This window comes from Muntiacus reevesi, chromosome 2 (assembly GCF_963930625.1).
Source record: "Muntiacus reevesi chromosome 2, mMunRee1.1, whole genome shotgun sequence".
In the NCBI taxonomy this organism is placed as follows: Eukaryota; Metazoa; Chordata; class Mammalia; order Artiodactyla; family Cervidae; genus Muntiacus; species Muntiacus reevesi.
The window spans coordinates 177826757-177840490 of record NC_089250.1 but is presented as its reverse complement, the minus strand read 5'-3'; the positions used below and the strand labels follow the sequence as shown (position 1 = coordinate 177840490).

Here is a 13734-nt window from a genome sequence, read left to right as displayed (position 1 = left end):
ATGGTCTGTAGCCTGGCCAGGCTCCTCTGTCCACGGAATTCTCCCGGCAAAGATACTGGAGTGGGTTGCCATTTCCTCCTCCAGGCGATCTTCCTGACCCAGGGATCGAACTCTGGTCTCTTGCATTGCAGGCATTCTCTACCGTTTGAGCCACCAGGAAAGGCAGGGGGAGAGATAAATTAGGAATTTGGGATTAACACATTCACACATATTTAAAACAGATGACGAACAAGGACCTACTGTGGAGCACAGGGAACCCTCCTCAATATACTGTAATAAGCTAAGTGGGAAAAGAGTTTGAAAAAGACTAGCTATATATATAACTGAATCACTTTGCTATACACCTGAAACTAACATAACATTGTAAATCAGCTACACTCCAATATATAATTTTTTTTAAAAAGGTGGTATTTGGTAAATGCACATGGTAGGCTTGTAACACAAACCCAAACCTTTTTTGATGACACAGCTCACCAGTAATTTTCTCTGTATTTCTTCCATTTCTTGTAAATTTGTTTACAAAATCATACAAATGTACCAATGTATTCTATACTTTCATGAAAGTCAACATATTTTAAGGATGAAAAGAAAATAAATTTAAAAGTTCCAATGTCAAAAAAAAAACCAGTTCCCACGTTTTCATCCTGCATCCCCTGGAACCTCTTGCCCCACAAGGGGACACCCTAGGAGTTCATTAGGGGTAGCAAACACTAAAGTGTTAGTCGCTCAGTCGTGTCTGTGACCCCATGGACTGTAGCCCTCCAGACTCCTCTTCTCCAGGCAAGAATACTGCAGTGGGTTGCCATTCCCTTCTCTAGGGGATCTTCCCAACCCAGGAATCAAAGCCAGGTCTCCTGCATTATAGACGGATTCTTTACCATCTGAGCCACCAGGGAAGCCCAGCAATCACTAAGCCTGAGCAAAGAAAAAGGTCTTAGTAGGGAAACTGGGGTTGTAGAGAGGTTTAAAAGAAAAGACAAGACAAAGAGATGACAGCACCTAAGAGACACAAGGGGAAGACTCAGGCAACTGCAAACAGAATGTGAAGCACTGGAAGATGGGAATCGCAACAGCATTTTCTGCAAACTCTGAGCAGATCAATTTAGCTGGTAAGAAAGTGCCTTGAGGGGAATTCCCTGGCAATCCAGAGGTTAAGACTGCCCCTTCCACTGCAGAGGGCCCAGGTTCCACTCCTGGCCAAGGAACTAAGATCCCACAGGCCTCTTGGTGCAGCAAAAAAAAAAAAAGTGTGATGGAGCAGGGTGAGCAGAGGCCAGGGCAGCAGAAACCCAGCTGCAATGACCTGCCTGCCCAACGCTGCCCAAGCGGGGGCTGGGGGCTACCCCAGCCCCACCCCAGCATCTGGGGTCTGATCTGATGGTAACTCCAGCCTTTTAAAACAAACATAACATAGTAAAACGCAAAATGTGCCAAGCTGCCAAAAACAAAATGGAAGGTTTACCACCAGCCGGCTGAAGCCCCAGGGAGGCAGAAGGGGGGCAAACCGCTCTTCCACAGCCAGGGGAGAAATGGCAGGGGCTTTCAGAGGAGGAAAGGCACGCGCTGGGCTGTGGGTTCAGGCACCTGAGACGTCTGGCATCAGCTGTTCTCATGTTTCCCCACTTGAATCACAATAAAGTCAAGTGAAATTCGCAATCTCTGCACTGAGCTAACCTCTGCACAGAACCTTCTTGTGAAAGATCGAGGTTATTTTTCTGATATGCCTGTTCTCTCTGTGGCAAATAACTGTAATGCCAAGGCATGGTTCCAAATTAGTCATTCGCTACAATTTAAAAATACTTCACTCCAATATTTTACCCCGACACAGCTTTCACCGCATTTCCTCAGGGTTCTTACAGCGTCTTCATATCAGGAGTCGCAGAAAAATAGATTTGAGTCTAAAAACCACCTCAGATACAGCAGTCTGTTTTCAACGAGGAACGCTTGTCCAGCTTCTCCTTTCTATAATATCCCTTTCCCCGTGTCTGAGTAATACATAAAAATTTCAGAGTGAAGCAACACTAGAAGCCTGCAAAAACACATGATTTTAAGAGTGAGTGAGTGAGAGAGAAAGCAAGTCTCTCACGTTCATCTCTCCGAATGACATTTTCTAAGGGGAAACCTCAGCCCTGGGCTGGTCCGAGCACAGCCCAGCTGAACCTGCTGCCTTCACGGATGCTTTCTGCGAGTGTACAATTTTTGTTTGGGATCAAACCAACTTAGATCGCCCGTGGTTCCTTTAAGTAAGTTAAAACCAGCAGTTGTTCACATCCAAGAGCTTTAGTCATCTTGACATTCAAAAACAGGTTTATTATATAAAAGCATGCTGATCCAGATCATCTTAAAAATTTCTAGCATAACTCCCCAAGGCTGTGAATTTCAAGAAGCAACAACATGAGCCTATAGATCATACTTCGGTAAGGCAGATTTCTCTCTAAAGGGTCTCATCTACACCCATCACAACCTGTTATTTTGAGAAACAAAGACTTTTTTTTTCTTAACATCTGTAAGTTTCAGGCACTCATGTCTAAGCGGCTCCCATGCTGAGTTCCTTCTTTGACAACAGCACCTACCATTAGTCAACTCTATGACGACCCACCAAATCTACAAAGAAATCTACGTTGTCAAGGGTCTGATCTGTAGCAGTCGTGGCTAGCACGTGACAGCAACCCCTGAGATAAATATCATCACCGTCCCTTTCTAAAAGCTGAGTGAGTCTAAGAAGCTCAGAAAGGCCAAGTGACGGGCCAAGGTCTTAAAAGTTACTGAAGAGGCAGAGGGAGGTCTCACACCCAGACCAACTCCAAAGGCCAAGTTCTGGTTGCAGGACCTGCTCCTCCTGTGATGGGTACATGAATTTTACTCCCAACCGGGCTGAGAAGTTGGATTCTTTTTATATGCCCACCTGTAAGGACTTTTTTGAGGACTTGTCTGTTTAACCATTTCAGAACCTTGGCCATCCCCTACGTGACGTTTACATTACAAGGTGGTCTTTTTAAAAATTATTAGCTATATAGCTGCTATCTCTGTCTATGCCCACAGGAGACACAGAGGGCCCAAGGACTCTCTAAATTTCAAAAGAACTGCATCAACAGTTAGCAAAACTGCAGAGATGTGATAACGTCAATGCTGATACTACAAAGTTGCTGGCCCTATTTCCTATTACTAGGCAAATAACTGTACTTATTTAACCCTAAAGTATCACCAATTGAAAGCAATTAACAGCGTTTCCAGCCTAAATCAGATCTCCAGCCTCACAGTCACATAGCCTGACAAGAATCTGCACAAAAAACCTGTTGAAAATAATTTTTATTTCTCAGAAGCTGTTAAACAAAAATTCACACTTTAGAGAGCACTTCCTTTACTTCAGAAATCTTTTTCAAGACACAAGCTTGTTTGTTTAATCTAAAATAAAAGCCCAGGTTTCACGAGCTAATGTTTAATCAGTAGCTGAGTCCCACCGGGTTCACAGACTTCCGTGAGGTCCTGTATTTGGAGCTGCTAAAAGCTTCCTCTGTGTTCTGTGACCTAACATGCCACAGAACAATGCAAGTGGGTGTCCCAGTCTCACCACTATCCTGATATTAATAACGAGCGATGGACTCAGAAGAATGCCTCACGTGTACCCGATCTTTCTTTATGATGTGAATTCAGAGTCTTGCAAAAGGCACCTAAGTATTCTCCAAGAGAAGAAAGGTAGGAATGACTTAACTGTAATCTTAGTTTGGTAACTGAACTGCGTGTGTGTGTGTAAAAAACATTTGCTAACTGAAGAGTGTGTGTAAAAAACAGTGGACTTTCTCTCTTTACATAAGCTTCCTAAGTGAGGACCAGCTCTTGCAGAAATACATTTTCTCAGAAAAGGAGCCCCCACACTGAAGTGTGTGTGTGTAAACAACAGTGGACTTCCTCTCTTTACGAAAGGTTCCTAAGTGAGGACCAGTCCTTGCAGAAATACAGATTCTCAGAAAAGGAGCCCCCACCCCAGGGAGATCATAAGGGACGTAAGTGATAAAGAGATTCACTGTACCCCCCAAATTCAACCAAGAAATGCCTTCATGCCTGATGGAAAAGGCAATCTGCATATTCATAAAGCTCACCCATGACTGATGGGTAAATGATCTTTTTTCAACTTCAGAATCTAGAAACAATTTTGGATGACAAAGAAATCTCTGGATAAATGAACTTTAATTTAAAAGCCAAATTTTAGTTAACCATATCATTTCCCCATGGCAAAGGCTAAATTTCAAGTATTTTTTCCAACCTATTGTTGATAAGCCATGCTTTCTCCAAGACACTATTAACTAGTTAGAACTTCAAGCAGCATTAAGACCAAGGGGGCAAAGACCCAACCAACGCAACGAATCTACTCGGAATCTGAAAGTGGCCAGACTTCCCTGTGTAAGGAGTACAGGCCCCCAGTTAATCAAAAGCTTGAGAGTTACTGTTTTCAATGTTTAACTGTTCTTTTATCTCCCATGTATGTTCCAGAGGGCTTCCTCTTTCTTGATCATCGAGCTCACTTATCAGGACTAGCTCAAAGGTTTCTTTCTTTCTCTTGATCTAATACATCTTGGTCAAGAATCCATCTCCATTACCACTATTAAAAATCTCTTTTGAACGGAAATACAGACTCCCAGATTTATGTGAGATTGTGCATCCTTCCCAATAATTTAACCCCGGCAGGTACTTGTCATCCACATGTCGCAAGTCTTCGCCATAATGCCATCCAAGCAACAAACACGAAGGGAAAATCTACAGGAGCTGCTATATGTCACCAAATAGCTCTTTATGTCTTTTTTAATGCCAAGATTTGATATTTCTATTTATGGATTAATTTTCCTGATTGCTTTGTCTCACTCCAACAAAAACGTCAATTTTTTGACTCATACTGCCGTAAAATTTTAAAAGAAGGGAATAAAATACATGTTAAGAGATTTACAGGCAGACACATTTCCAAAGGTTCCTACATAGAAACTGTTTTCCAAAATATGTACAAATTCAATGAAGTGCAAAGTCATCTGGACACTTCCTGAATCCCTTCTGCATGCATATTCTTTATCCACTATCCTACTCTACTGCTAACTTTCCATTTCACCATGAATATCTTTCAATATCAGCACTGACATTCCTCCCTGTAGTAGACTATAGGGAGGTACTTCCCAGGTACTTTCTGGGACTCTTACCTGGGCTGCCTACACACTCCTCATAATGTTCACTCTTCTTATCTATCAGATCAGAAAACATTCACCTCACAAATATTTGATTTAAGGCAATGGCAGAAATTTAGTGATACACTACATGTTACAAAGATAACAGTTAATACCCCACTAAAGGGCACTCAATGACATAACCTGGTGTGTCTCTGGAAACAATTATGTTTAGCTTTCAATGTAGATATGCTTGAAAAATATGTCTTTACTAGAGACAGTACCTTCCACATTCTGTACCCAATTAACATCATTCTAAAATAACTCTTCACCTCAAGAGTATCCTAAACAGCCAAGAGACTTGATATGGTAAAGTAGAAAAATCACACAACTAGGGGAATCTAAGACCTGGGTTTTACTTGTGGCTCCACCTACAATTTAGCTGTGTCACCTTGGGTAGGTCATTGGACCCCCAGGGCCTCACTCTCTTCAACTGCAAAACGATAAAAATTGTACTAAATTTTCTTTAAGGCCTCTTCCATCTCTAAAATTCCATGATTCTGTGAAATTTCAGTCTCCTCTCAATTCAAAGATCAGCAGCAGCAGATAACATCAAATTAGCCTATTTTTTTCCTTAAAAAAAAAAATTATCCAACTTGAGATGCTTTCCTGGATTGCAGTTTTATCGGGGAAAATAAACCACAAACGAACACGATGGGAGAAAAATAAAAAGAAAATCACACACTGACATAGCTAAAATAGAAACTTCAATCACCCCCTGGTCCATTTTGTCAATAGTTATTCAAAGGCTGCTACTCTAATCACTGGCTTCCTAAAATAAAGATATTTATAGAGCTGCTTCCTTCTCATCCCCAGAGATCCAATTCGAATAAAAAGCACAGCGTTTTGAAATCAATTGACAACTTCGGAAAGAGTTGCAGGGGAGAAGGAAAACTCTGCGCAGCTCTCCAAAGTCATTTGCATTAAAAAGCACGATTAAGGCTTAAGAAACGGTTCTTAATATAAGATGTGAGTGGGGAAAAAAGCACAGGAGGCAGGTGACATCTGGCGAAGGAAGCATAACTGCCGGGAAGCGATGTAGGCTGAGGACCTTCGGGCAACAGGTCCAGAGCCGGGACCGCAGCCTACCCCGGGGAGGGGTTGGGGGCTGCCGCCCGGCTCGCAGCCTCCCCCTCCCGCCAAGCCCCATCCGCAGAGCCTCGCCCCCGCTTCGGCCCTGAAGAGGCAGCCTGCCCCCACCTCACGCCCCTGCGGCAGAACCTCCCTCAGCACGGACTCCGCCAGGCCTGCCGCCCCGGGCAGGCCCTCCGCTTCCTCGGCGCCGAGGCCGGGCCGGGCCCGCGGCCTCCACCCCGGCCGCCCCCCGCCTCCGGGTCCCCGCCCCGGGCCCGCTCACCTGCACCTGTTTGCGGAAGTGGCGCGGCCCCGGCGCGGCCCACGGCCAGGAGCAGGAGCAGCAGCAGCAGCGGCGGCGGGGGCCCCGGCATCTCGCCCGCCGCGCGGCCCCGGGGGCCGGCTCTCGGGTCGCCTTCCCTCCTGTCCGTCGGTCTGTCCCTCGGTAGGTCCTGCCTCCCTCCGCTGTCTCAGCGGCACCCGCGCCGGCTGCTCTCGGACACGCGTCGCTTCGCCCACACCTCAGCCAGGCTCCTGGTCCGCGCCCACCGCTCCGACCTCGGAAACACCATCCTTCCCGCCCTCCCGCCTGCCCGCGCCGCCGCCTCTCAGCAGCAGCAACGGCAACCGCTCTGCGGAGCCGCGGGCCCCGGCGGCCGCGCTCCCACCGCCATGATGGGCTGCGTCATGTGACGTAGGGCGGGGGGTGGGCGGGACGCCGTGATAGACAGCCCGTCCCGCCAGTCGTCAGTTCCACACCGGCTCGGGAGGCCCCGCCCACCGCCCTGGCGGAGGGACGGTGGCCGCTTGTGCGCCCCCTGCAGACACAGGCGTGCATGGGCAGCAGGTGATGCCAGCAATTTTTTTTTTTTTTGGAAAAAAGGTAAGTATAAGAAGACGATGAAAAGCATCCAGAATCCGTCCTGAATTTTTTTCTCAGTATTTTAAAAACGCGTAAAAATAGGCCCCTTTTGTCTTCAGCCTTTTTTACTTGTAACAGGCGTTTTAGACTCTTCTTAGGTTGACCTATTCAGCCACCGAGGAGCTTTGGGCTTTTTTATTTCAGTTCGACAAGAATAGAATACTGTCTCCCCTCGCGCCCGCTAATTCGGCTCCTGAGCTCAAGCTGTTCCCCTTGACAACGGCGCCCTTCCTGCCTTTCTTTGCCACTTGGCACACTCCCTCTCCATGGTGGAGACTCACCTGAAGAATGCAGTCATCCAAGGAGGCCTCTCCCAACCCCCGGAGAAATGACTGTCATCTCCTAGTGTGCCCGCGGCCCTGGCCCCACTGCTATCCTGGCTGCCAGGCTGTATTCTTCCTGTGACTGTAAGCTCCCTGAGGACAGGAACGGTGCATGTGTCAGCTGCGGGTGCCTGGCACCAACGGGAGGCCTGGCTCCAGGAGAGATTCTCTACAGGAGTAGTGCCTGGCCTGGGTGCCCGCCTGTCCCCACCAAGAGACAAGGCCCAGCCAGCAGTTGAGGAGAGACCATCCTACTGCAGAGAGACGAGAGAAAAAGTATTTTCCAGGTAGAAGTAACAATGAGCACAAGCTTGGAAGTTGGGGAAATGCTGGGCTCTTCCGGAGAACGCACTCATAGTCCAGTGTGTGCATGAGATGGACTGACTTGAATCTCATCAGATGGGGCACTACCAGCTGGCGGCAGGGGGCCTCCCCAGTTCTCTGGACTCCTCAAGTCCACCTCGAATGCCAGCTCTCTGCGGTGCTGATCCCTTCAGGACACACAGAGCATGCCCAGGGAGTATTTGTTGGACATATAAGGCAAGACAATAAACACCTAAGTAAACAAATAGCTGGAATGTGGAAGTGCTGGGTTAAAGCATCCATGGCTGTCTGCTGATCTCTATGTGCAAAAGGAAAGGAAGGCAAAGGTCAAGAAAAGAGACACAGTCACCTGTTGTGCTTCTACTTTCTACTGGGATCAAGGAAGCTCTGGACTTCGAGTTTCAGGGAGCCGGGGAATGCTCACGCTGTGTCCCAGGAGGAGTCCCTGGATGTGTCCACAGCAGTGCCGGCCCAGCCAAAGCCCTCGTAATCCTCGTGGTTGTTAATCATAATTAAAGTGCGCTCCAACCACAACACGTCAGATCACAATCCCAAAGCAGGTTTCGTTATTACTCAAGTGGCCCAAAAGTTTTTTAGAAAACATTTCTCCTTTCCACTTCACAGAAGAGGGGTTAAGGTACACATTCCTTGGACGGTGTCTAATGGAAAGCTTTACCCGACAAACTACCTCACTGCTCACACCTTTGCCCAGTACTTCTCTTGAGGTCTTGAAGACTTCCAGTTAGAGAATTTGCAAAGCAAATGAGAACCTGTTTGCTTTGTTTCATTTCCTCTAGGAATCACAAAACAGCCTTTGGAACAACCTGGGATTAGATCCCTAAAATGAGAAGCCACATCTTTCAGGATTCCTGTGGCTGTTCTCCCCTGTGCTCAGGCTTTTCCAGGTTCTCTTTTAAGCCAGGCCATCACTACACAGGCATTGTCTGTCCTGCCAGCAAGCTCAGGCTGAGGGCTGGAGTCACAGGGATATAGGTTTTGTTTAGTACTGGATAAGCATGCATCTCCGGGGATCTGGCATTCAGCAGGTACCCTAAATGTTTTCAGGGCTGAGCTGGATCGAATGCATGAATCCAGAGGGTTCTGTCAGTGGCATATTAAAACACATAAAATCATCAGTGTTGGTGAGAATGTTTAGGAATTGAACCCCTGTTCTTTGCTGATGGGAATGTAAAATGGTACAGCCGATTTGGAAAATAATCTGACGGGTCCTCAAAATATTAAACATACAGTCACCATACGACCCAACAAATCTACTCCTAGATATATACCTACTATAAATGAAGACATATGTCCACATCAAACCTTGTCCACTGACACTCATAGCAGCATTATCTATAATAACTAAAAGATGGAAACTACACAAATTTCCATCAACTGATGAATGAATTGACAAAATGTTATATCCTTGTAGTGGAATATTATACAGCAATAAAAAAGGAGTGAAGTACTGATACATGTCACAACATAGAGGAACCTTGAAAACATATGCTTAGTGAAAAGAGCCAGTCGCAAAAGTTTATATATTTTATGATTCTATTTTTATAAGGTATTCAGGTTAAGCAGATCCAAAGAGATAGAAATTAGGTGTGTGGTTGCCTAAGGCCAAGGCAAGAAATGAGGATTGACTGATAATAGGTGTGGGGTTTCTTTGGGGGCTGTTTGAAATATTCTAAAATTAAATAATGGTGATCATTGCACAACTCTATGAATATACTAAAATCCATTTTAAAGGAGTGAATTTGGTGGTTTGTGAATTATGTCTCAAGGTTGTTATTAAAAGCAAAAGTCCCAAATTCTAAAAAGTCAATTATGTTACTACATTTACTGTTATCTATGCTTTGGGGTTATTTATATCTATCATAGCTGTACAGTAGAAATGGTATATGACTCCTCTTGCCAACTCTAACTCCTGTGCTATCATGCCTGTAGCTTGAGTATTTACACCATGGAAATTGGCAAACAGGACCAATCAGAGCTGTCTTCCCCCTAGAGAACCACTTGTTATGTGCACTATTGGTCTTGCCATAGGGCACCCTCCATAAGGTCCCTATGACTGCCCCTTGCTGACCTGAATCCTTTCTGTGGTTGCATTATTTAATTCAGCTCTGAGCAAATAAAGAGACCACACAACTTAGAAGTCATCTCTTCCTAGTCCTCCACCACTGAAATAAAGGCCACACACCTCATCCCCAACTCTCCTTCTAAATGCCTTTGTGTGACAGTCTCACCTTCTGTTGCCTTTTAGATCCTTTGTCTACAGCTGAGTCAGGGACAGCTCACCGGAAGTGGTGGCCATTCAGAGCCTAGAGTCACCACCCATTTATGGAGGGGGGAAGGGCACCAATATGGTAAATTGAATGAATTAATAATGCTATCCACAAGATAAGTTACAGGATTTACAAAAAGTACTCAACAGACAGTGAGGTTCAGGAAGGGGATATCACTTTAAAATCGCGTTATAAGCATATCTCCCCCAAGCTCAACAGGGTGAATGCCTTCTTGTGGAACTGAGTTTTACTTAACAGTGACTTATGAAAAAAAAAAACAACAGTGACTTATGAATCACTTTCTGTGTGTGGGGTTCTGCTCTAAGCATTGTGTAAGTAATAACTCTTTAAACTTTATCTAATTTTAGAATATTGTCATCATCCCTAAAAGAAATTCTGTACACGTTTGCTGTCACTCCCCATTTGCGTCCCTCCTCCTAGTCCTTAGAAACCTCGCATCTGCTTTTTGTCTATATATCTGCCTGCTCAGAATCTGGCTGGCTGAAGTGGACCCACGAGAGGACTCCAAGGCGCCAGAGAATGAGGAAGACATTAGATAGGCCGATCCTGAGTCTCTGAGTGACTTCGTGCAGCGGAGCTCCCAGCCCTACCACCACGATAGACTGTGCCTGCAGACATGCCTGCTCAGTCGTGTCTGATTCTCGGTGACCCCAGGGACTGTGGCCCCCCAGACTCCTCTGTCCGTGGGATCTTCCAGGCCAGAATACTGGAGTGGGTTGCCATTTCCTCCTCCAGGGGATCTTCCCGACCCAGAGATCAAACCCGTCTCCTGTGTCTCCTGCGTTGGCAGGCGGATTCTTCACCAGTGAGCTATCTGGGAGGCCCTTTATCTCTATGGATTTACCTACTCTGGGCATTTCCTATAAATGGGATCATTCAATATGTGGCTTTTTGTGACTAGTGTAAGCTACTGACATTCCCTTTTTACAGACGAGGAAACAGCACTTCAGTGAAGGTCACACAGCTAGTAAGTGGAAGAGGTAGGATCCAAACTCAGGCAGCCTGGCTCCAGGCTCCAGAGTCCTTGCTGAGTTTCAAAATAAAAAAAGTGAATAATGTCAGGGATTTCCCTGGTGGCCCAAGACGAACACTCCACCTTTCCAACGCAGGGGGCCTAGGGTTCGATTCCCGGTCAGGGAACTAGATCCCACATGCCGCAACTAAATATTCTGCCTGCCACAATGAAGATCAAAGACCCCGTGTGCTGCAACTAAAAAAGACCATGCACGCTGCCACAAAGACCCGGCGCAACCAAATACATATATTTTTTTTAAAAACTGAGTAACGTCAATAGCGTACACTGAAGACCTTTTGTGAATAGGGCTGTGTGCCAAATTGCCCTATGTGCGCCCCCCCAGGCCCTCTTAGGGGCTGCTTTCTGGTGGGAGCTGAGGTAGGGGTGGGGGAAATAAATAGTATCCTGTAGGCAGTAGTTATTCAATAAAGTAAATCTATCCATTGGGAGAGACAGAAACTCCTCCAGCGATGAACATTTGGGTTTCTTCTCTCTTTGGTCTGCCCAGCAGCTAATTCCTACCCCTATTGAGAAAGCAACTGATGGGAATCTTGGCAGTCGGGAGGTCACCTGCCACCATGAGGTCTAGGGACCAGGTGGGCCCTCTGGGGCCCCAGCAGCCAGGACGCAGCGCACGGTTCCAGGTCCAAGGTGGTGTCAGCAGCTGCGTCATCCTGGCTCACGCGTCCCTCCTGCCCGGCCCCCTTGGTGGATACTTGTGTCCCGGGCCCAAGCCCGGCTCTTCGGTGACTGTCCACTGCTCTCCCGCCACGTCTGGGCCCCGTGCAGCCTCTCAGAGCATCAGAGGATCCTTGGAACCAAGTCTCCGCTACTTCTGCAGGCTTCTGCCAGGATCCCTGGCGGCTCCTCCTTGTGGGTCCAGCCAGTGCCGCGGGACTGCTCTTGGATCAGACCCTCAGGAATTCATCGAGCATCAGCTACAGTTGGTCCTTGCACTGGGCGGTGAGAGAACATGCTGGGACATATCAGCTTGCTGCCTTCCATGGTGATCTGTCCCTGTCACTGTCTGACCCCTGGACTCCATGCCATCATTCCACAGAAGTGTTTCCACTCTCTGAGCTCATCGGCGCATTGCTTGTCAGCCTCCATTGAAACAGAAGTCCCGTGAGGGGACCCCTCTCTGTGGAGTTATCTGCTGCATCCTCACTGCTGGAATGCACCTGTCACCAGTGGATCTCCGGCCACCACTGTTGACTGGCTGTGGATTCGTGGCGTGTTGGGACCCAGGCGGGCTGATGCCTGAATGTCCAGCCAGCGTACCACCTCACAGTCTGCAGGTTGAACTAGAGTCGGGGCTGGATGGGCACCCACCCCACCCCCCACCCTGGAAGCTTCTCTGGAAAATCTGGTGCAGGTTGAATCCTCTTACCCTCGTTCAGCCAGATACAGGGTTTTACTGTGACGCCTTCTGCTTCTCTCTGGGCCTCCCAAGTGGCACAGTGGCCAAGAATCCACCAGTCAATGCAGGAGACACAAGAAATGCAGGTTCGATCCCTGGATCGAGACAATCTCCGAGAGGAGGAAATGGCTAGTTGCTTCAGTATTCTTGCCTGGAGCATCCCATGGACACAGCAGCCTGGCGGGCAATAGTCCATGGAGTCTCAAAGAGTCGGACGTGACTGAGCATACACCCTGCATCTCTGTCACCTACACTCCGCTCTCATCTGACCACCGCTGCCCGCGGGGTCGCCGCGTCCCTCTGCAACCCTCCCTTCTGCCCCCCTCCCTTCTGCCCCCGTCCACCTCCCACAACCTCACTACTCTTCCTAAAAGCATCAGTAGTGCCTATCCACCCAAGGCCTCCCACTGGACGGGCCAGCAGCCCTCCCTGCCTCTCTTCCACTCACACGGAGCCTCTCACCTTGGAGGTGTTCCCTCCACCTAGAAGGCCCTTCCTTCTTGCTGTTGATGCAACTTGCATCTGCGGTCCACACGCCTCTTCAGATTCCTCCCCGTGTCTGTGGACTGAGGGCTTCTCTCGGGCAGGGCGTGTGCTCTCTTCACGTCTGCTCCTCACCCATCACTCACCAGTGATGTCAACAAACGTAGGAGGTGGCTGTGATGCGTCGGGCCGGGTTCTAGGCACCGGACTGAACACGAAGACAAGGCTCTGCTGTCAGGAGTTAGTGTCCTAGGACAAGAAGTGCCAGGCTGCTTTGGGAGACCCCACCTGGCTCAGCGACAAGGAGCGCCAGGCTGCTTTGGGAGGCCCCCCTGGCTCAGCGTCCCGTACCCCAAGCCCGTAAAACAGAGGCTGACAGACAGGGGTGACCACGTGCGCCAGCCCCGCCAGGCCGGCCTGTGCAGGGGAGTTTCACCAGGGCAGGGCTGGCACGTGCGCCCCAGGTGGCTGGGCAGGTTACCTGGGCCTCGCCCAGACCCATCAGCTGGTGAACATCATCCTCCTTCGGCAGTGGGCCAGAAGGGGATTTCACAAGGTGAGGTGTGGAAGCTTCGAGGCAGAGGGACTCCTAGTTTCTGGTAATGTCACCCAGTCCCATCCAGGGTGCCAGGGGTGTTCCAGAGAGGGGGCAGT

General features: G+C 48.1%; 1 protein-coding gene across 4 annotated transcripts in view; it reads right to left on the bottom strand.

The window, feature by feature from the left end:
- LMTK2 (lemur tyrosine kinase 2) overlaps nucleotides 1–8327 on the bottom strand; it is a 74507-nt gene extending 66180 nt beyond the window's left edge. Inside the window, exons 1-2 of one of the 4 annotated variants that reach the window (XM_065923787.1) lie at nucleotides 8203–8327; nucleotides 7488–7783 (exon numbers count right to left, since the gene is read on the bottom strand). Coding sequence is in view for 3 of the 4 variants with exons in the window: in XM_065923785.1 (XP_065779857.1) it covers nucleotides 6568–6658 (91 nt within the window). In the remaining variant the exon portion in view is untranslated. Of the gene's footprint in view, nucleotides 1–6567; nucleotides 6943–7487; nucleotides 7784–8202 lie in introns of those variants that run through there. The other 3 variants (XM_065923785.1, XM_065923786.1, XM_065923788.1) reach the window with 3 other exon arrangements.
- Nucleotides 8328–13734: the final 5407 nt, after the last annotated feature.